Source organism: Parasteatoda tepidariorum, chromosome 8, assembly GCF_043381705.1.
Source record: "Parasteatoda tepidariorum isolate YZ-2023 chromosome 8, CAS_Ptep_4.0, whole genome shotgun sequence".
In the NCBI taxonomy this organism is placed as follows: domain Eukaryota; kingdom Metazoa; phylum Arthropoda; class Arachnida; order Araneae; family Theridiidae; genus Parasteatoda; species Parasteatoda tepidariorum.
Window position 1 is genome coordinate 61,755,222 of NC_092211.1, and position 21,415 is coordinate 61,776,636.

At 27.7% G+C, this 21,415-nt stretch overlaps 2 protein-coding genes across 2 annotated transcripts in view; one reads left to right on the forward strand and one right to left on the reverse strand.

Moving 5' to 3' along the window:
- The window catches only part of LOC107449443 (DNA-binding protein Ets97D), a 21,656-nt gene extending 5,404 nt beyond the window's left edge, over nucleotides 1-16,252 (reverse strand). The window contains exons 1-11 of the mRNA XM_071183909.1: nucleotides 16,137-16,252; nucleotides 14,112-14,326; nucleotides 13,877-14,030; nucleotides 13,140-13,224; nucleotides 10,036-10,113; nucleotides 9,801-9,953; nucleotides 8,345-8,557; nucleotides 6,090-6,191; nucleotides 4,836-5,059; nucleotides 2,709-2,883; nucleotides 1,000-1,223 (exon numbers count right to left, since the gene is read on the reverse strand). Coding sequence (XP_071040010.1) covers nucleotides 1,000-1,223; nucleotides 2,709-2,883; nucleotides 4,836-5,059; nucleotides 6,090-6,191; nucleotides 8,345-8,557; nucleotides 9,801-9,953; nucleotides 10,036-10,113; nucleotides 13,140-13,224; nucleotides 13,877-14,030; nucleotides 14,112-14,314 — 1,611 coding nt within the window. The 5' untranslated portion in view covers nucleotides 14,315-14,326; nucleotides 16,137-16,252. The remainder of the gene's footprint in view (nucleotides 1-999; nucleotides 1,224-2,708; nucleotides 2,884-4,835; nucleotides 5,060-6,089; nucleotides 6,192-8,344; nucleotides 8,558-9,800; nucleotides 9,954-10,035; nucleotides 10,114-13,139; nucleotides 13,225-13,876; nucleotides 14,031-14,111; nucleotides 14,327-16,136) is intronic.
- Nucleotides 16,253-16,556: 304 nt separating this feature from the next.
- LOC107447083 (Regulator of cullins 2) lies at nucleotides 16,557-21,415 on the forward strand. Its single transcript, XM_016061897.3, has 3 exons — nucleotides 16,557-16,954; nucleotides 18,215-18,262; nucleotides 21,125-21,415. The coding sequence occupies exons 1-3, from the start codon at nucleotides 16,774-16,776 to the stop codon at nucleotides 21,241-21,243; spliced, it is 348 nt and encodes a 115-aa protein (XP_015917383.1). The 5' UTR covers nucleotides 16,557-16,773; the 3' UTR covers nucleotides 21,244-21,415.

Consider the following 21,415-nt stretch of genomic DNA (forward strand, 5'->3'; position numbering starts at 1 on the left):
TGTACATTTATGATGGGGAAAATGCAAGAATCTGTTCTTAAATATCTTTTAACAACTTTTTTTCTAATTTTATTGCCCAAAAATTAATTAATTTTAAATTATAAGCAGTTAAACTCAAATAAAAATACAGTTTTACCCAAACTATGGGTTTTTGACAGAGGGTTTTTTGACATGACGGTAAAAACCACGGTAATAACCGGTAAAAACCGTCATGTGTCTAAAACTTACCAACCCTGATTTGAATAATGTGCAATAAAAGGGAGGAGTTAGGGAACCATTGCTTAAATTGCCTGCTTAACGGACATAGTGAACTCCCGGTTATAGTGAACCAAAATTTCAGTCCCTTGAAGGTTCACTATAGCGGGGTTTGACTGTATATATATATACAGACATGAATTCATCTTGTCTAACTTGTCTATTCTTACATTACTAGTTATATCAAAAATGACCATAGATTCGAAAGAGCAATTAAAAGGAAAATGGAAGGAGGTAGAAATGCGTGATTTGGTGCTGCAAAAACCATAATATATTACCACCAAGTTTCAAAGCTGGTTGCTAAGTTGGTAAACAAATGTAACATCCAAATAATAAAAACAATGCATACAAAATACTTGCAACATCAATATTGACGCGGCCTGAGAACAAATTTAAAAGGTATCCTTTGCAAAGAGCAAATATTTCAGTTGAAAAGGTCTGACATGGAGCAGAAAACATTGTTTTCCAGTCAGCTGTATCATCCCTTAATGAATAATGAATGAAACTAATTTTTAAATTCACTCAGAAAAAATTCTTTGTTTAGTAAGCAGAAACAGTAAATTTTTTTAATTCATTCTGACAAATCATCAATCATTCATGATTGAAACCATCAATCAAATCATTATAGAAACGCTTAGTAACTACAATATAAAAATTTAGAATACAGAAAAGGTATTCAGTTATTGTAATAATCAAATAGTAATTTCAAATACAACAGAAAATAAAAACAAAAGTGAATCGTACCTTAGCAAGCATTTCTCCGTCATAATAATACCGTAGTGCTCTACTTAGTTTTTCGTAGTTCATAGTGGGTTTGTTTTTCCTCTGACCCCAAAGCTGAGCAACTACTTCGGGATTAATCAATTTAAATTCTCCATCATTGTCTACCCACTGAATGTAGTCTCTGTAATCTTTATCAGTCAAGAGTTCAAGTAGAAACTGCCACAGTTGTATTTGACCATTGCTTCCTAATGATGATTAAAAAATTGATGTTGATGATAAAACTTTAATAATCCTAAAAGTCTATTAAGAAAATAATTTTATGTTTTTAATATTTTATAATTTAGTTTTATGGCCATTCTGCTTATTAAGACGATAAATTTTACCTCAAACTAAAGCAAACACAATACAATTTAATTACAGAAAAAAACTGAGTTTTTTTTTTTTTGAAAGATTCTTTTATAATATGAATAAATTAGTCAATAACATAAAATTTTTTTTTTATATATGATAAGGTTACATACATATACACACATTTTGTTTTCCTTTAATAGTACATGATCTCAGAAAAGTTACAATTTCCTTTTTCTTTATCTTTCGATCTTTAAGCTTTTACACATTATAAGTGAGTATACTTTAATACAAACATGAAATATAACATAAAGTTTATATAGATTGCTAATTATTTAAATTTGTTTATCTCTCATCATAAATAAGTAATCCAACAAATATCTATGTGTAGTGCTATAAGGATTAACAAATATCATTCTCGAACAGAATTTTATTTGTATTAGACACATGAAAAATAACATAAAAGTTTATATAGATTGTTAGATATTAAAATTTATTTATCTCTCATCATAAATAAATAATCGAACAAATATCTATGTGTAGGGCTATAAAATTTAATGAGTAACATTCTCATACAGAATTTTATTTGTACGAGAAACATGAAAAATAACAAAAAGGTTTATATTGATTGCTAATTATCTAAATTTGTTTATCTCTCATCATAAATAAATAATCCAACAAATATCTATGAGTAGTACTATAAGGATTGATGAGTATCATTCTTGAACAGAATTTTGTTTGTATTAGACACATGAAAAATAACATAAAAATTTGTATAGATTGTTAGTTATTTAAATTTATTTATCTCCCATCATAAATAAGGAATCCAAGAAATATTGACTTTATAGTACTATAAAGTTAGATGAGTACTAAATGCCAAACAAAATTCTGTACGAGACTAAGCATCAAAATGATCACAAAGCATTAGCATGAGTCAGACAATAGCACATAAAATATAAAACAAAACATCATGAGAATGAGCAAACTCAAAAGACTAAATTTATCTATTAAATTTAATTAAGATATTATTAATATACAGATATTAATAAAATATAATAACATTTTAACATTAAGATTAAATTTATATTTATATTAAAAGACTGCATTCAGTCAATAAGCCACTATATATATTTATAAACATAAATATGCTTTAATTTACAGCAAGTATCTAATACTGGGTAGTGGCATTTTGATGATTGCAGTTAGTGCAATTACGATCTGATATAGGAATGTCTGGGTCAAATATTCTGGTACTCAACTTATGTAAAGAACTCTAACTTTACTATTGCTAAGTTGATGGTAAATTTTGTTTATTATATTTAAAAAAAAATTATTACAGTCATGGATTGAAGAGTTGCTGTAATATAAATAAAATCACAAACCAGTAGGATTTCCAGGACTGCCTTCGTAAGAAGAAATTTTAGGAGGACCGATTCTTGGAACTCTTCGAATCCTGCTTCTATCTTCACTGTTTTGAATTACAGCTATGTAAAAAAAATTTTTTTTTAATGGAGTTAAGAGAGACAATGCATCAAGATAATAACTTACAAAACAAAACTTTAACAAAGCATAAAAAATAATACAACTNATCTTACAATTCCAACACTGCTCAAAGGCTTTGGTTGGTTGATTTTTAAATTAACAACAATTGCATAGAATAAAAGATAAATTAATGCACACCATGGTTTTATTAAGAAAAATTAAATTTTCAAAATGAACTTATGGAGTACATAATATGAAAAAACATATATATTTGTTTTTAGACTATTCAATATGCTTTGAAGTAAATTTAAAATAATCCATATTTTTTGTGTCAATATTTGTAAGATATCCATTAGAGTAACTTCTTTAAGACTTTTCAATTCTCTAATTTTTATCTAATTTCAGTAAAAATTTCATAGCTAGTAAATCATTCATGTTGTTTTTAATAAACCTACAATATTTTTAAATTAAATAATAGGAAAACAGCATCAATGCAGAAAAAATCCAATGTGCAACAGAAACTGCATAAACTATTCACATGTTTAATTTGTAAGGAAATTGAGTTTGCATATCACAAAAGCATCGCTTTGAAGCACACACAGTTTATAAAAAAGAGAGAAAATATCAAAAATCTATCACAACGAAATCAATATTCATTTGAGATCTTTTTTCCTAAATCAGAATCTTTTTTTCTTCCTTCCAATTCTGAATTTCCTATAACATTCCTTGAATAAGGAGTCAATGGTACATCCAAATTTCACTTAACATTCTTTGAATAAGAAGTCATGGTATACTCGAATTTCCCATAACATTCCTTGAAGAAGGTGTCAATGGTACAGCCAAATAATTTCCCGTAACATTCCTTGAATAAGAAATCAATGGTACATTCAAATGTCTTTATTCTAAAGCTACTGAAATTTTGCATTTTTCTTAAATATGAATCAATGGTCTACATTTAAAGTCTTTCTAAAGCACTAGGCTTAATATAGCTCTCTCTCCTCTTTTGCCTTGAAATGGTAAAACTTAGATGATGGTTGTTAATAGGTAATTATATTGAATTGAAATCAAGCAATGCCCAGGGAAAAATTATCAACAAATATTGCTTTTCTATGTCACTTTCAAAACATCAAAGTTTTAGAAAACAAAATTATGATATCGCTGTAGGTGAGTTGGTGAAGAGGAGTTTCAGCACAAACACAGGAAAATAATTTTCAACGTGAATTAAAATTTTTTATGATGAAAAGTTTGAATAGTATCCTGAATCTTAATAATTCTTCTTCATTTTATGCGTTAAAAATTTAGAATAAATTATTATTCTGACCATCCTTTTTATAATATAAATGCTTCATTTTATTGTACTCAATTTCCTCCTAATTTATGCACTGAATTAAATGACAATATATATCTACACATAAATTCATCTGGTTCAACTTGTTTATGCTTACATTAATAGGTGTATAAAAAATGACCATAGATTCGAAAGAGCAATTAAAAGGAAAATGGAAGGAGGTAGAAATGCGTGATTTGGTGCCGCAAATCCATAATGTATTACCAAAACTACTTACTATTCAAAACTACTTACAAAGTTGGTAAACAAATGCAACATCCAAATAATAAAAACAATGCATACTAAATACGTGCAGCATCAATATGGCGCTGCCCGAGAACAAATTTAAAATGTATCCGAGCAAATCTTTCATTTGAAAAGGTCTGACATGGAGCAGAAAACATTGTTTTCCAGTCAGCTGTATCACCTGTTAATGAATAACGAATGAAACTAATTTTTAAATTCACTCTGAAAGAATTCTTTGTTAAGTAAGCAGAAACAGTACATTTTTTTAATTCATTCTGTCAAATCATCAATCATTCATTATTGAAATCATCAATCAAATCATTATTGAAACACTTTGTAACTACAATACGACTAGAATATAAAAATTTAGAATACTGAAAAGGTATTCAGTTATTGTAATAATCAAATAGTAATTTCAAATACAACAGAAAATAAAAACGAAAGTGAATCGTACCTTAGCAAGCATTTCTCCATCATAATAATACCGTAGTGCTCTACTTAGTTTTTCATAGTTCATAGTGGGTTTGTTTTTCCTCTGACCCCAAAGTTGAGCCACTACTTCAGGATTAATCAATTTAAATTCTCCATCATTGTCTACCCACTGAATATAGTCTCTGTAATCTTTATCAGTCAAGAGTTCAAGTAGAAACTGCCAGAGTTGTATTTGACCATTGCTTCCTAATGATGATTAAAAATTGATGTTAATGAGAATGATTTATTAATTCTAAAAGTATTTTAAGAAAATAATTTTATCTTTTTAATATTTTATAATTTAGTTTTCTGGCCATTCTACTTGTTAAGACGATACATTTTACCTCAAACTAAAGCAAACATAATACAATTTAATTACAGAAAAAAAACAGCTTTTTTTTAGAAAGATTCTTTTATAATATGAATAAATTAGTTAATTACATAAATTTTTTTTTGTTATAGGTGATAAGGTTATATATACATACATTTTGTTTTTCTTTAATGGTACATGATCTCAGAAAAGTTACAATTTCATGTTTCTTTATCTTTCGATCTTTAAGCTTTCAAATTTTGAGTGAGTATACTTTATTACAAATATGAAATACAACATAAAAAATTATATAGATTGTTAGTTATTATAATTTATTTATCTCACATCATAAATAAATAATCCAACAAACATCTATGGAGTGCTATAAAATTTAATGAGTACCATACTCGTACAGAATTTTTTTCACATGAGAAACATGAAAAATAACAAAAAGGTTTATACCGATTGCTAATTATTTAAATTTGTTAATCTCTCACCATAAATAAATAATCCAACAAATTTCTATGAGTAGTACTATAAGGATTGACGAGTATCATTCTTGAACAGAATTTTGTTTGTATTCGACACATGAAAAATAACATAAAAGTTTATATAGATTGTCAGTTATTTAAATTCATTAATCTCTCATTATAAATAAGGAATCCAAGAAATATCAACTTTATAGTACTATAAAGCTTGATGAGTACTAAATATCAAACAAAATTCTGTACGAGATCTAGGGTCAAATTGTTCACAAAGCATTAGCATGAGTCAGGTAATAGCACATAAAATATAAAAAAACATCATGGGAATGAGGAAACTCAAAAGATTAAATTTAATTAAGATATTATTAATAAACAGATATTATACATATACAATTACAGTCATGGATTGAAGAGTTGCTGAAATATAAATAAAATCACAAACCAGTAGGATTTCCAGGACTGCCTTCGTAAGAAGAAATTTTAGGAGGACCGATTCTTGGAACTCTTCGAATCCTGCTTCTATCTTCACTGTTTTGAATTACAGCTATGTAAAAAAAATTTTTTTTTAATGGAGTTAAGAGAGACAATGCATCAAGATAATAACTTACAAAACAAAACTTTAACAAAGCATAAAAAAGAATACAACTATGTGACCCCTACAACTATGACAATAGGAAATATTGTTCTCTATCTTTGTTCTCCCTAAGCATTTTTAGAAAGACAGCCTACCGTTTGATCCCTATAAAAAAGACTCCTTGCTTTATCTGTAAAATAAGCCATCAACCATTAAAAAACACTGCCTTTCTATTTTTTTTTCTTCAGGAAAAAGTTATTTTTTCATAACCACCTATTTTAATGAAAAGTCTGTTTTACAAAAATGATTTTTCTCTTGTTGTCTAGTTATATAGTTAAAATTCGCACAATATTCGGCCCAAGTGATATTCAAATCTTTTATTTGAGGGTACATAAATGAGTTCTCTAATGACTTTAAATTTCACTATTATTGTTTTTTTCAACAAGTAAATACCTTTTATTTAAAATTGCCCCTTTAAATTTTTATTTTTTCAAAAATTTTAGTTTAAAATACAAAAAAAAAGCTTTCAAGTTGTTTATTAATTAATTCTTTTTCATTTTTTTTCAATTTACTTTTAAAAAAAATAAGACACAGAGATTGTCTTTTAGTATTCCTTAATTATTTTTTAAAAACTTACAAATTTTCTTTTATTTTGATAGAGAATTACTTTTTGGTGAAATATACACATAAAATAGTATAAGAGGGTAACTTAAAAATGGAGGATCAAAGTTATAACTTAATATAAAACATTTTGATAAATTTAATGGTAGTAAGTGAGTGCCCTTTCAAAACTCAAAGTGCCTTTTCTGTGAGAAAGCACAGTCCTTTTTTATTGCTAGGGAAAACTTAAATTAATTATAATTCAAATTTACAATTATAATTAAACAAAATTTTTTGAGTTTAGGACTTTTGACGGTATTAAGTTTGCACTTTCTTCACACATTTTTAAAGAAACATTGGTGATTAAATATTTATTAATTTATTTTAATTTATGTGAGAAAAATGTATGATTTGCTACACCAGACTGGTCAGATTAAAAACAAGAATAAATTAATGATCACAAAACATTTTTGAAGAAAAAAGAATTTCAAACTTACTTAGGGAACTATTTAATCACATTTTCTATAGAACATAATGCATGTTTAATGACCTTACAAAAAACTCCCATATAATTTTCTAAGCACAAAATTTTTGCCTTATATTTAATTACTATTTTGCTCAGGATCTTAACTGTTGGTTGATTAGTAAATTAAATTACGTTAAAAAATATTCTAAAACAACAAAATAAAACAAACTTAACACTTATTCAAGATATAAAAGTCTTCTTCTTTTTTTTTAAAAAAAAAGAAAGAAAGAAAGAAAATATATTTTTTAAGATGCATATTTTTTAAACTTTTTCTTAAACTTTCTTATTGTGTTAGAAAGAAATCTACAACATCAATTTAAAATACAGTAAAGTTACAAATGATTTCTATCAGATCAGAAAATAAGGAAAAGTGTTATTTTTTGCAAAAGTTTAATTTTGTTATTTCGTATTAATACAATGAAGCTAAAATAATATTTACATTTGTGCCAAGCTCAATATAACGCTTTAGTTTATTCCCATTTTTCTTTAATTTTATTTTCTGAAAAGGATTCTATTAGTTGGTAATACAGATAAATAGAGTTAAGAAAAATGAATTTTAATCTTTTTACACATTATTTTGGGACAATAAAATTACAAGCTGATTTATAATTTTTTAGTTTCAGACATAACCTTGAACTAATAAAAATTAAAAGAAATATATATCTATTTACAACAAAGATTTAAAAAGTAAACCTAAAATTATGATAAATTTTATAAAAAGTAGTTTCTCCATCAAACACATTATTCATTTGCAATCTAAAATATCTTTTATAATAAACAAATGTATCAATGAAAAACAATTAAGAGTGATAGTTTTCAAACAATAGAAAACAAAACAAAATCTAAAAATATTATAAAGTACATTTTTACATTTTAAACTAATAAAACCTAAGTGAAATTTATAAATCGATGGAAAATAAAGATAAACTACCGATATAACAAAATTTTTCCATATAGAATTTCTATAAAACTCTAAAAGAAAAAAAAACATCCTTACCAACAATTTTAAACTTTCTCAATAATTCTAAATGAGTCCAAAACATATCATTAGCATCAATATTTAATCTTGCTTTGAAGTCTTCCATGGGGAATGTCATAAGTTCTTTGCCTGTTAAACTCCAGGCACGCATCCCATGCTTTGAAACTTTAAAATGTGACGTTGCCCAGTCAAACCATAATTTAACATGATCTTCAGTCCAAGCTGAAGGATCTAGAAATATTTAAATGAATTATAAATACTCATTATTTAGAAGGAATGCTTTTTTTTTAATTGGATAGTAATTTATTTGAGAAAAAAACTCAACAAGTTTTCAGTACTGCGTTTCTATTATTTACTATTACAGTTAATATGCAATAAATGTTAATCGTGGAAGTCAATGATTTTTTATAAATGATAAAATAATGTATTTTTACAGTCAATAAAATGGTACAAATTTATTTTAACTATTATATTAATAACTACGAATTTTAAATGACTTGAGATGTTTCTATGATTGAAATTAAATTAGCATAGCAGTAAAATGTTTTCATTACACTTTTAGATTTATAATTTTGTATTGTAATAGAAATTTAATTCATTTTAGACTTGTTATAAAATATTCCCTCTAATTAATTTAAAAAGACAATTAAAAAAAACTAACAATGTTTACAAAAAGAAAAGCTTCAAATGAACTGCTATAGATGAAGCTTACTTCATTATTTAGCAATAATATTTGTTTAAATACTCGAGCAGGCAATAAACAGAATAAAAAGTTTATTTTTATACAGATTTTTTTCCAAAATATTTCTCAAATTTAATGAATTTTTTTTAAAAAATAAAAAAATCTGTAGAATGCTGGATTTAACGATAACCTAGAGAAACTAGCATAATTTACAGTTTACTGGAAAATTAAATAGAGTTGACAGCTTTGAGAAAGGTATAATGCTCAAACATGGAAATCCTCCCATCACCCTTTTGACAATATTAAAAAGAGAAAGAATCCATACATGACACATACATCTATGAGCCTGCTTCCCAAAATACGATTTTTGTTATTTTCAAGTCGGGAGTCAAAAATAAAGGTAAGTTAGGAAGGACAGTAGAGAAAAATATTATATCAATCCTATCAAATTAGAGTTATCTCAAATTTAATTTATAGATAAAAAGTACATAAATAAAGCTTAATAAGGCACTTATTATTTTAAAATTTAATAAACAAATTCTATGTTGTGAGGAACTAATTTCTCATATAAGATACAATTTGATCAATCAAATATTTTTTTCCAAACAAGCTTGGTTTAGCTTTTATTAAGCCCTCTTAAATATGGCATGTGGTGGATTTTAGCATTACAGATTTTCGAGGAAAATTTTCAGATTTTAAATTTATTATTTAAGTTAAACCAAAAATAAGCCCAGATTAAAGATTATAATCAAACAATCAGCCTAGATAAAGGATTTTAAAAATAATGCTTACCATTAGAAATTTGGCACCTTTCTTGTAATTTTCGAAAAACTGGTGACATTATCCATCGAGTCACTTGTGAATCAGTTGGTGACTCTCGAGTCTTAGACTGAGAAGATGATTCAATGTAAGTGCTGTCCCCAAGGAGAAATATACGAGGCGAACCTTGAAGTAGAAAATAAAACTCAAAATTTGTTTAAACATGAAATATCTTTTATTACATATCTTGTATATCTTTAAAGTATACCTTCGCCAGATACAGATGCAGATATTGGTATTTCTTCAGCTGGTTTCAACACATCAACAATGTTTAATTTCTTTACATCTGTGAAAATATGCCAATTTTTACAGAATGACAACATAACAAACAATAAGAATTAAAAAGAGAAAATTTGCAGAAGCTTATTTGAAAAGAAAAAAAATTCTACTAAAGCATGCTATTCAAAATACTGAGTAGCTCAACGTTTTTTTCTTTCTTTTTTAATATATAAGTACTATGTAAATTGATGTGAGGTACCAAGAAAATTATTAAAAAATTGAATTCATTTTGAAAAAGAGTATTATTTCATTTACATAATGATTTTAAAATACTGACACGTACCTTTATTTATTTATTTTGAAATCAATTTGCATTTGTATGAGGAATGGTTGGCAAGATCTAAATTTTATTTAATTACAGTCTCTAACATTTTGTAAACTACAAAAATAATAAAATTTCAAAAAAAAAAAAAAANGTCTTTCTCAAAAAAAAAAAAAAAAAACATTTATAGACATAGATCAAGTTGTAATTTGTTTAATTTTGTTGAAAAGGAACAGGGAATCAACTTTCACCGAAAATAAACTTACTTAACATTTTAATGGGAAATCACTTCTCATTGGAAACGGGATTTTTAAACTAAAAAAAAAAAACTTTAAAATATTTCAAATAAAGAATTGACAATTTTTATTTAATTTAATGTAAAAAAAAATAATTTTTTAAAATTAGTCCATTTTGCACTAAAATCAACATTTTTAGTTGTATTTAAAATAATAAAATTAAAAAGATGATATTTCGCACTATATGTATTGTTAAATGTCATGAATTATTATTGTTGCCATGTGAAAGATAGTTCGCCAATTGTGGGGACCATTTTGCGTGATGTTATGTTCTATGATGATCATCCTGTGATAAAACAATGGATATTCATTAAAAAAAATTTAGTTTTGATATTGTTAAATATTCAATAAGAACCAGGATAAATTAAAATACATCAATAGTAAATTCTACAGTCCATTCTTAATTCTACATGCATAATTTAAAATATTTTCAGACAAAGTAAGAAAACGTCCATGGATTATTATTAATTTGAATTCAGCTACGTTAAAACCTAGTTCAGAAATAGGGGAAAAAATAACAAAATTTTCAAATCTACAGCAGATGGAAATCTTTTCCGATTTTTTTGCATGGGAAACTTGGACAATTATTCTAACTGTGCTTATTAATTTTGTACTCAGTAAAAATTAGATGTCTGTGACATCGAAGTATAATACTTGGTAATGTAATTTATTAAAAAAAAAAAATGCAATCCAAATTTTTATATTGAATCAAAGACAAAAAATATAAATCTTTGCTCAAACTTTAAAAAAAAAAAAAGTATGGTTGTTATAAATATAATCATTCAAATTTTAACGTTCAATATAAAAACACATAACACATTGATCTAAATTTTTTTTTCTGTTCGAAGCTTCTTTGCTACATATGCATATTCCAGACAAAGAATATGGAAAGGAGAAGTACAGTTCTCTAAATATGTAACTAAGATAGAAAACTGCTCAGTACAGGTGGCTGTACTAGAAAAACAGCTTACAATGTGAACTACATACTCAGATTTAGCATAGCATTATATGTACTAAACTAAACTAAACTCAGTGGCGCGACAGCCCATAGTGGGCCAAGGCCTACTGTGCCCATCTCAGTTTTCTTGACCTTGGGCTCTGGGGTTCAGGAGCAGATGTTCTGGTTAGGTGGTCAGACGAACGTGGAACCCCCAGTGTTTAGTTCCCAAGCATGCTTGGTACTCATTTATCAACCCACTGAAGGGATAAAAAGGCTGAGTGAACCTTGCCCGGCCCGAGGATCGAAACCAGGACCTGTGGCACGGGAGCGCGAAGTGCTACCACTCAGCCACCAGGCGTCATTATATGTACTAAGCCTCCCATTATTTTATTCCATCTCAAAATGTGTTGGGAGATATAATCAACCAGAATTATATAAATGAATTCTAAAAGAAATATTTTAAATAGAACAGTACTGTTAAGAATCAGTTAAAAAAAAAACATTTCTTCTCCCCCCAACCCTAGCAGCGGTTAGGGGAAAGGTGTGTGAAACCCATTTTATGAAAAATCTCCGTTACTCTGCCCCTAAATGTTGCTTTTTCCTTTATACTCAGTGACTGTACTAAATCTTTGAGAACTGTTATACATTACAGCTTTAGAAACTGGCCTTCTTTACTTTTTTACATTCTCTGTTTAGAATGCCTGATATGTAAAGTGAAAAATGGAAAAATTTTTTATCAGGGTGGGCAGTCAAATCGTTTCACAAAAAATAAGCACCTTTAAAGTACTTTTTAAGCACTCAAAAAAAATTTTTAAGCACTATATACTTTAACAAAATGCAAAATTATTTTCAAAGACATTACATGTTTATGATAAAATAACTACTAGTTTCTGACAAAAAACTCTTTTTTTTTTATTATATTAGCTATCATAAAATGATCAAGAGATGTTTCAGTTCGATATCACAGGGTGGAATATGAAGCTTGAAATTGAGAATATCTTGCAAAATGCAGCAGAGTTGCACATGAGAGAGCAAGAATCTCACCAAACCCAGCTCAGTAGGTGGACTCATATTTCATCAAATTAAGTAAAACGATTAGCTCTTTCATATGCTACTGATCCACGGTACGCCGAAATGGATTGTGGTTGAATGAATTGAGAAAACGTTGAATAGAACAGTGTGAAAAGCATGCTTTTGCATAATACATGGCAAAAATAGACATGGTAAAGAAAAAAAAAGTCCTTTTTCAATAATGGAAAATTCAGCACTTTTTAAAACACGCAATGAAAAAAGCACCTTTAAGGACTTTTAAAAAACGAAAATCGAGAATAAGCACCTTTAAGCAGTTTTTAAAAATGCTATGCACCATGTTTATTAGTTTTTTGATGTCCCTTTGAAAATTGTGGCTCTTCAGGATACTGCACCAAACGATTTAAGCTTTATCATCGATATGTTTATTCTAATCTATTAAATGCTAATTTTATTTTCTAGCAAATTAAAACAATTGAACAAAATTTTAAATCACAAATTCATACCATCTTTCTCAAATATTTCCACATTAATTTGAACCAAACCTTCCCCTTGTACACATTGGTTAACCAAATTTTTTGTAGCATCCAACTAAAAATAGAAGATTAGATTTTTTTCAGCACATAGAAATGAATTATAAAGAAGAAAAATATAAAAATGATAATAAAAAATATTAACATAAAAGCTCTACACCATTAAATTATAATTAAAGTTGTAGAGTGGGTAGATCGAATATTCTAGTTAGACTTGTGACTTTTCTGAAACTTAAATTCTCTAAAAAATTTCACCTTATTACAAGAAGATTCTTTAGTGAATATTCCTGAATTAGGAAGCTATTATGAGTATAATATTAAATTAATTCAGATTATATATTTAATAAGTATGGTTTAGAAATTTTAAAATCAGAAAATAATTTATTACTAATTCATTTATATTATATTGATTTTTCAGTTTAATAATTGCCTGTTTTTGTTCAATAATTCAATGAAACATAGGCTCAAAAACATTCAATTGTAATAAATAAATTTTGTGATAAGATGAAATTATTAGATATAATAATTGTCATAATATTTGTTTGAGTAATATTTTTGCTGACATTATTATAAATATTTGTCTAAATAATTTTATTAGATAAAAGACTTTGTTTAACATATGTCTCAATATCCAAATAATACGCAGTCTAGCAATCTTCTCTGACTCTTTGAATTCTGAATCTTTGTAAATGAAGAGATAATACTTTTACCTCCTGCGCATCTTGCAAAACAAACTTGAAATCTGAAAGGTCTTTTCGTGTTTTCTGCTCAAGAAGAGATCTGAGATGATTCAAGGGTTCTACTATATCCATAAACTCTACATGAGCCTCTACATACATATTATATATCGAATCTAATGTCACACTGAAAATAAACAGAAAGAATCATATTTTAATAGGAATAAAATTAGAAAAAAGGAATTTAAAAAAAAAGATTAATGAATACCTTGAACTCTCCTGAGTCATTTGAGTTTCGCTAACTTCTTGAGATACTTCTATACTACATTCAGGTGTAGTTTCTATAACATTTTCAGACATGTGTACTCTATCAACATTTAAGGCACATGTTTGACTAGGTGACACATTAGACACCTTAGCTTTTTTCTCTTCTGGTTCATCAGGATTGTCTGTTTCACTCTCCCGCTTCATTACAGTGAATATCTAATAAAAAAGTGAACAAAATTAGAAAATAGCAATGAAAATACTCTTTAAAAGTTTATTTAAATTACATACAGTGCATTTGTACTTTGTTACATTAAGCATATTAAAAATTAAGTTAGATGAAAAATTGTTTCACAGGAAAGCTCTATTTTCAAAGAATAATATATTTCTTCTAAAATAGTTTTAACAAATTAGTAATGAAAAATTCTCTTTAAAAGTTTCTTTAAATTAAATACAGTACATTTCCACTTTAAATTTGTTATATTAAACATTTTAAAAATTAAGAGAATGAAAAATTGTTTCATAGGAAAGCTCTATTTCCAAAGAATAATATATCTCTTTTAAAACAGTTTTACTACTTAGATTTGAACAAGATGATATGCTACAAATTGTCTAATAAATATTTAGTTTTTATTACTTAGATTTAAACAATATGACATGCTAAAAAATGTTTCATTCAAGCAAATACTTTGTTAAATTCAACTGTGATGGCTCAGAGGTTAAAGTACTAAACTGTCATTGTGATAGACTGGGGTTCGGTCCTCAGTGGTAGCTTGAATCCCACATAGCGCCAGATCGACGGGTACCAGCTTGTCTGGTACCCATCGATGCTGACTTTTTGCATCACACAGACACAGTGCTGACCACATTACCACAAGTATGTCGTTGGTAAGGAAACTGTGGTGAACTACTTTTTTAACTGCGAACAACTAATTTTTATTCGGTAAAATTTTATAATTGACCGGATGGGGCCGGGATAGCCTGGTTGGTAGAGCATTGGGCCCTTGTCTAGGATGTCGTGGGTTCGATCCCCACCGGCCGAAGACTCCCCATGTAGTAAATGGTGATTGATGCGAGTTAAATCTGTCAAGTCACAAAGTCCTCCATGTTCCAATAACAAATCATACCTCTGAGAGTACTTATCCAGGAGTTTCCTTGCCTTCTGGATTAGTTCAAAATTATAAGACTATGGAATTGAACACTAGATGTTATAAACTCAAAAAAAATTTGAGTTGGCTGTTTAACGACGGATATAGAAAAAAAAGTGATTGGAAGGTGGGTATAACTTTAAAAATCTCTTAAGTTTAGACAAATGAAAAAACTTCGTCTGAATCTCCAATTTAAATTCAGCTAAATAAAAACCATATTGAGAAATAACAACTTGCAAGCATGTAACAGATATAATAATCTTTCTTAATTTTTTTTAGTGAAATTTAAAAAACTATAAAACTTTTGACATAATTTAACTGTTTAATTTTAAATCTTTTACATTTTATAACCAGCAAAAATTGGATACCTTTAGAAAATTAATGGCCAGTTAACTGATTTCTGGTGGTGATGGGAGGGGGGGGGGGTTATGAGAAATATCTCAANAAAAAAAAAAAAAAAGTGGAATTAAACGAAAATTTAGTACAAATCTCGCAATTCTCAATTTTGTTAATGACGTTAGATGTTTAGCATTAGTTATTAATATGGAAACATTCCCTTTTATTCCAGTTTTTTGGGAAAATTACAGTATTGTGATTTTCGGAATTCAAGTTTCAAATCTCCCATTTGGTGCCTTATAGACATGCGTTTGGCATGACAGATCACGATACGTAAATATCCCCAGTTTTCTACCGCCTCTCCCCAGATTTTAGCGACTTTCTCGGCGTAGGTACTGATACGGAAATCTCAGAATCAAAAAGTTCAATCCCTTCAAATAATTTTTATCTATTTATTCCCCTAATAGTGGTTTATATTAATATCAAATATATTGGAGGAAAATTTATTAACATTTCAACTATGAGAAAATTTCAATTTTTCTGACCTTTATTCTTCTTTTCTTTCAATTTTAATGATTTTTTACAAAATTTTGCGGAGAACGTAAATAATACTTTAAAAAATTTATAAACAAACAAGACCAAACCGGAAATAACGAATGTCATTTAAACCGGATGTTAAGTTTAAATGCCTTAAGTAATTAATTTTAAATNATTAATATATTTAAATAAATCCAATATAATGTTAATAAATAATTTAGTTTTTAAAAATTCTGTGAAAAATTTTATACGCTTTAAGGAAAAAAGAAATAATGTTCTTTTATTTTTAAATTTTTTGTTGTTGGTGAAACAATGATAACCCATCAAACAATGACAACCCATTACCAATTTCACATACCCAGGTAGAAAAGCATAACTTATAGCTATTGTACCGATGAATTAGTTTCTGTAAAGTGCGCGATAGCTCTGAGGCTATCTTACCGATAGTCGGTGTAATAGACACTGCCTTTGGGTTTGTTTTTATTTTGTCCTTATGAGAATTTAATTTATTTTTTAATTTAAGCATTTATTAATGAAACTTTTTCTCGAAAAATGTTGTTGTCTTAAAATCCATTAAACTTAGATTTAAATCCTAATTATTTTAAATCTCAAATTAAAAACTATCTTCAGTGCAAGAGTTTAAAAATGTCTAAAGACAATGATGATGCCGTTCTTGGAGATGATGAAGATGTAAACGATCGGGAATTTGAGAACAATGGACACAAACCTGAAAAAATGTTTACTTTAAAAAAATGGAATGCAGTTGCTATGTGGAGTTGGGATGTTGAATGTGATACTTGTGCTATTTGTCGAGTTCAAGTCATGGGTAACTTTATTTGCATTCTTCACTAATAATTTTGATTTCTTTATATTTTTTTATAAAGTAGCTTACAAGGGAAGATTTCCGTATCCTGATCTGTGGCACAACTATCGAATTCAAAAATTACCAAGACTTGGCAAATTTCCGGGCGGCGCCTTCGAGAAAAAAAAGAAAAACATCACAAAAGAGGGCCAATGCGAAGGGTATAATTCGTAGCCTCTGTCGAATATGCTTTAAAAAAAAAAAAATTACAAGTTTAAAACCCATTTGACGTCTCGGCAATTTTAGTTGACGCAACAGATCACAATACGAAAATATCCTCACACGCATTTATTAATTTTATTTAAGACCAACCTTTATTATATATATAATATGAGTAGCACTTGATTTATTAAAACTAATTATTATTATTTTTTGGTCGTACATTGAGTGCAACAGGAAATCTCTTTACGAATTGTAAAAACAGTGTAAAAAGTATATTTATATAACATAAAACAGAAATAAGATAGTCTTGATATAATAATGGGATACTTAGAGAAATTAAGGATTATGGGCAGATACTATTTGATGCTTTACAAGGAGCACTCTCAATTAAAACTAATAAATGAAAAAAGGAATATTTTCGTATCACGATCATGTCCAAAGTAAACACCAAATCTTGGCCTCTTCTGAACAGTGAGTGACCTGCAAGAAGAAACTAACGAAAGACATCATAGAACGACGCGAAGAGTACAACTCGCAGAAATTGAAAAGAAAAAAATAACATCACAGAAGAGAATGAATTGAAAGGTATAACACGTAGCTATCCCCGCCAAATCTCTACATGTTTCATTTCTTTTTTAAAATAATTGAATGTGAGTTAATTCATTTTCCCGAGTTTTGAATGCAAATATGTGACTTGCCTTATTCTAATCTGTAATTGAGATATTGTTGAAAAATGTTATGAAACTTGCTGCTAAGAAGCCATAAGATAAAACACTGTTATTACAATAATAAAATTTTTTATAAATAAAAAATTTGGGAACTTATCCGATTTGGAGGCAATAAAAAAACACCGAACTATTATTTCTCTGTTTTATGTTAATAGTTACCTAATATACCTCAGCTATATTTCATAGATACATAGCAGCTGACATAGTTATTAGGAAATCTTTTTTACAGATTGGATAAGTTCCCTCCTCGAAATGAATTTCAGTACCAAATTTTTGAACCAGTTATTTGTGTTTATTTTTTTAAAAATTGATTGTCTGTTAAAAACTTTTCTAGATGCTTGTTTAAGATGTCAAGCTGAAAACAAACAGGATGATTGTGTTGGTAAATATATTTATTTTATATTGTCTAATCATATTAATCATTTCAATTTTAATGTAAGTAGTAATTTTTCTGTAATTCTGTTAATGTATTCTTTTTATGTAATTCTGCTAATTTATTAATTTTTTCTGTAATTTTTTCAGTTAATTTATTTATATGGCTTCTCCTATAATTGTTCAATAATTTCTCCATGTAAAGTTTAAAAAAAAAGGACTGTTTTTTAGTTCATTAGTCTTACTCATTTATCATCTATTTAAATTATATCAATTCTGTAATAATGTAATGTTTGACAAAAATAAGGGTATATTTATCATTTTAAAGTGTATCAATAATTTTTTTGCATTGCATATTGTTTTCTTTTTAATCAATTTTTCAGAAAAGTATGTTGAGTTACTTTTATACATTTTTCTTCTTCATTTGTCTCAAAAAAAATATATTCCTAATATCTTTATAGTTTTCCTTCTTTTTCATTGGAATGGGTAGATTTTATAATTACGGGCCTGTCAACTTTCTATCACTGCCTTGTGGGAAAATATCTTCTAGTTAAAAGTTGATAATGTGTATTGATAACAACCTAGAAGTTCATATTTTAATCTATGATCCTTTGTTTTGTAAATTTGATTTAAAATTATTTTCCACACTACTACATGTAAATGATTCATTTATATAAAAGACCACTTTATTCCAACTCTCACATGGTGAAGCTTTTAAAATGTTGGCAAAATTACCAAAAAATCTGTATGGTGATGTGCTCCATAAGAAAGATATTTTGCAAAAAGCATAGTAGTTCGTTGCCCTGTAATTATTGTCTGTAAGTTCTGCCTTTAAAAAAAATGTTCTTTATCTTTTCATGATTTCAACTTTTGTTCTAAAAATATACTGCTGCTTTTGCAAACACTACTAAATTCTATTTTCTTTATTAATCCTAAATGAGAATAAATTATTAAGAAAACTCTATTGTGTAAAATTAAATTATTGGTTCTCATTTTATAGTATAAGTTTTTTTTTTAAATTTTTCTTTGCTGGACATGAGCTAGAATGTTGTTTTTAAGACACTGGTAATAATCATGATGCATAAAAATGCAGCAACTTTTAGCATTGAAAAGAAAATTTAAAAAATTGTTTTAATTATTAAATCTTCAATTATTTGTGTATCTTCGGTTTTCCTTTGCAATGAGAAACTGTAAATTATTAAATGTAGAATAAGTTAAAGAATTCTTTACCTCATACTCAAAAAATAAACTAATATTTTTTGAACCAAAGAATTCATAGTTCTTTATAACAATGTAGCATTTAATATTATTAAATAATTGTGAACAATAGGGATTGTCTGGCTCATATGTTTCTGCATTACTTTTTTTTTTAACCCTACAATAGGAAAGAGTCCTAAGACCTAAGAAGTGGCTTAGTTTTGTTACGCAACATTAAAATAGTTAACAACAGAAAAGTTTTTAACTTAATGAAGATACAACAATGTATAATTAAAATCTATATAGTTCTATGTCAAACAGGAAGGTTCCGCAGTGGACTGATTGTTAAGACACTGTTCCCAGCAGATCATCGAAGTCAAGCATCACTGACTGCGGCCAGTGTGCAGGTGGGTGACCACTTGGATTAGTCTGCGTAGGGACTGAGGGTGTGCGATATTGGTCCTCGTTAAACTGTTCTACCCTTAAGTGCTCGACTTCGTGTGCAGGTCGTCGGACTACCGAAGCGGGGGTGCCATCCCCTCTGCAGAGGATCAAAATTGTGATGGCATGTCTTCGGATCATCCTCAGGGATGTTTCCCAGACCGTCGCCAATAGCCCATTGTGCAGCTCTAGTGCGACGTAAATGAACCAATCAATCAGTCAAACAGGAAGGGCAGATTCTGCCATTACTCAAATTCCATTAGTCTTTTCAAATTAACCTGAAATGGGTGGCAACATTCATGACTTGATAATAATTTTTAGATTTACTGTACCTACTTGCATTGTGTACTGTAAAAAAAATTGATTTATTTATCTCTTAAACGTAATAAAATAAAAACGTAATGACAGTTGCAAACAAAAAAAATATTGTGGTGAAGAAACAAGTGGTTTAAAATGCTAAAAAAATGGATAAAAAATATTGAACGTCAATATTTTTGAAAGAAATAACCCTGTAATTTTTTTTAGAAACCTTTTAAACTTAAACAAAATTTTTCACTGGAATAGTTTAGTGACAGTTTAGGGAAGTTAGAATGTTACAGTAACTCTGTAACATACAATAATGTTGTATGTATTATTTTGTATTGTTCATTCAGCTGTAAAATATCTCCTTCTAGTTAAGATAATTTGTTTGACATAAATAAAAAAATATGAAATTAAGCAAATTTTTAATTTATAGTCTAATTTTTTAACAATTAGTTTCTGCATAACACTAATTTCAGTTTTGTCTTAAGTTTACTAATGAGTTCTGTGTGAAACTGTACAAAAATTTCCCTGCTTTGCACTACTTTCGTATTGAATATTATGAGAAAACCCGGTTTATGGCCTGCCACTAAAAAGTTTGAAGAAGCTGTGACTAACACTTAGAGGGTTGCATATTCTTAAACTATGAAGTTTTTTTACAAACTGCATGGTGTTATAAATAGTGGAAGCACATCTTGTCTTCACTCTTCAATTATATTTATATACATTATATTAATGTATAGCGTGACACAATTTTTTGAAAAACATGTTCTCTTCAACTACAGTAAATTCATTTATTAATATCCATTAACAATTGTATAGGCTCATTTATTTTTATAAACTCAAAATTTGGATTTTTTTGTATGTGTATAATATTGTGACATGCTTGTATAATATTATATTCAATATTAAAAATATTCTTTCATTTTTGCAGTTGTATGGGGTGAATGTAATCATTCTTTTCACAATTGCTGCATGTCTCTATGGGTGAAACAAAATAACAGGTGTCCCTTATGCCAACAAGACTGGCTCGTACAAAGAATTGGAAAATGATTCTATGTTTCTTGTATTTATAATATTTCAATTTGTACAATGTGTATTTAAATATGTTTATGATACTAAAAATATTTGCAAAAATTGTGTTCATTTATTTTATTATACAGATATTTTATTATTAGTATAGATTGTTTATTAAATGAAATCTCAATAAACCTTTTCAAACTAA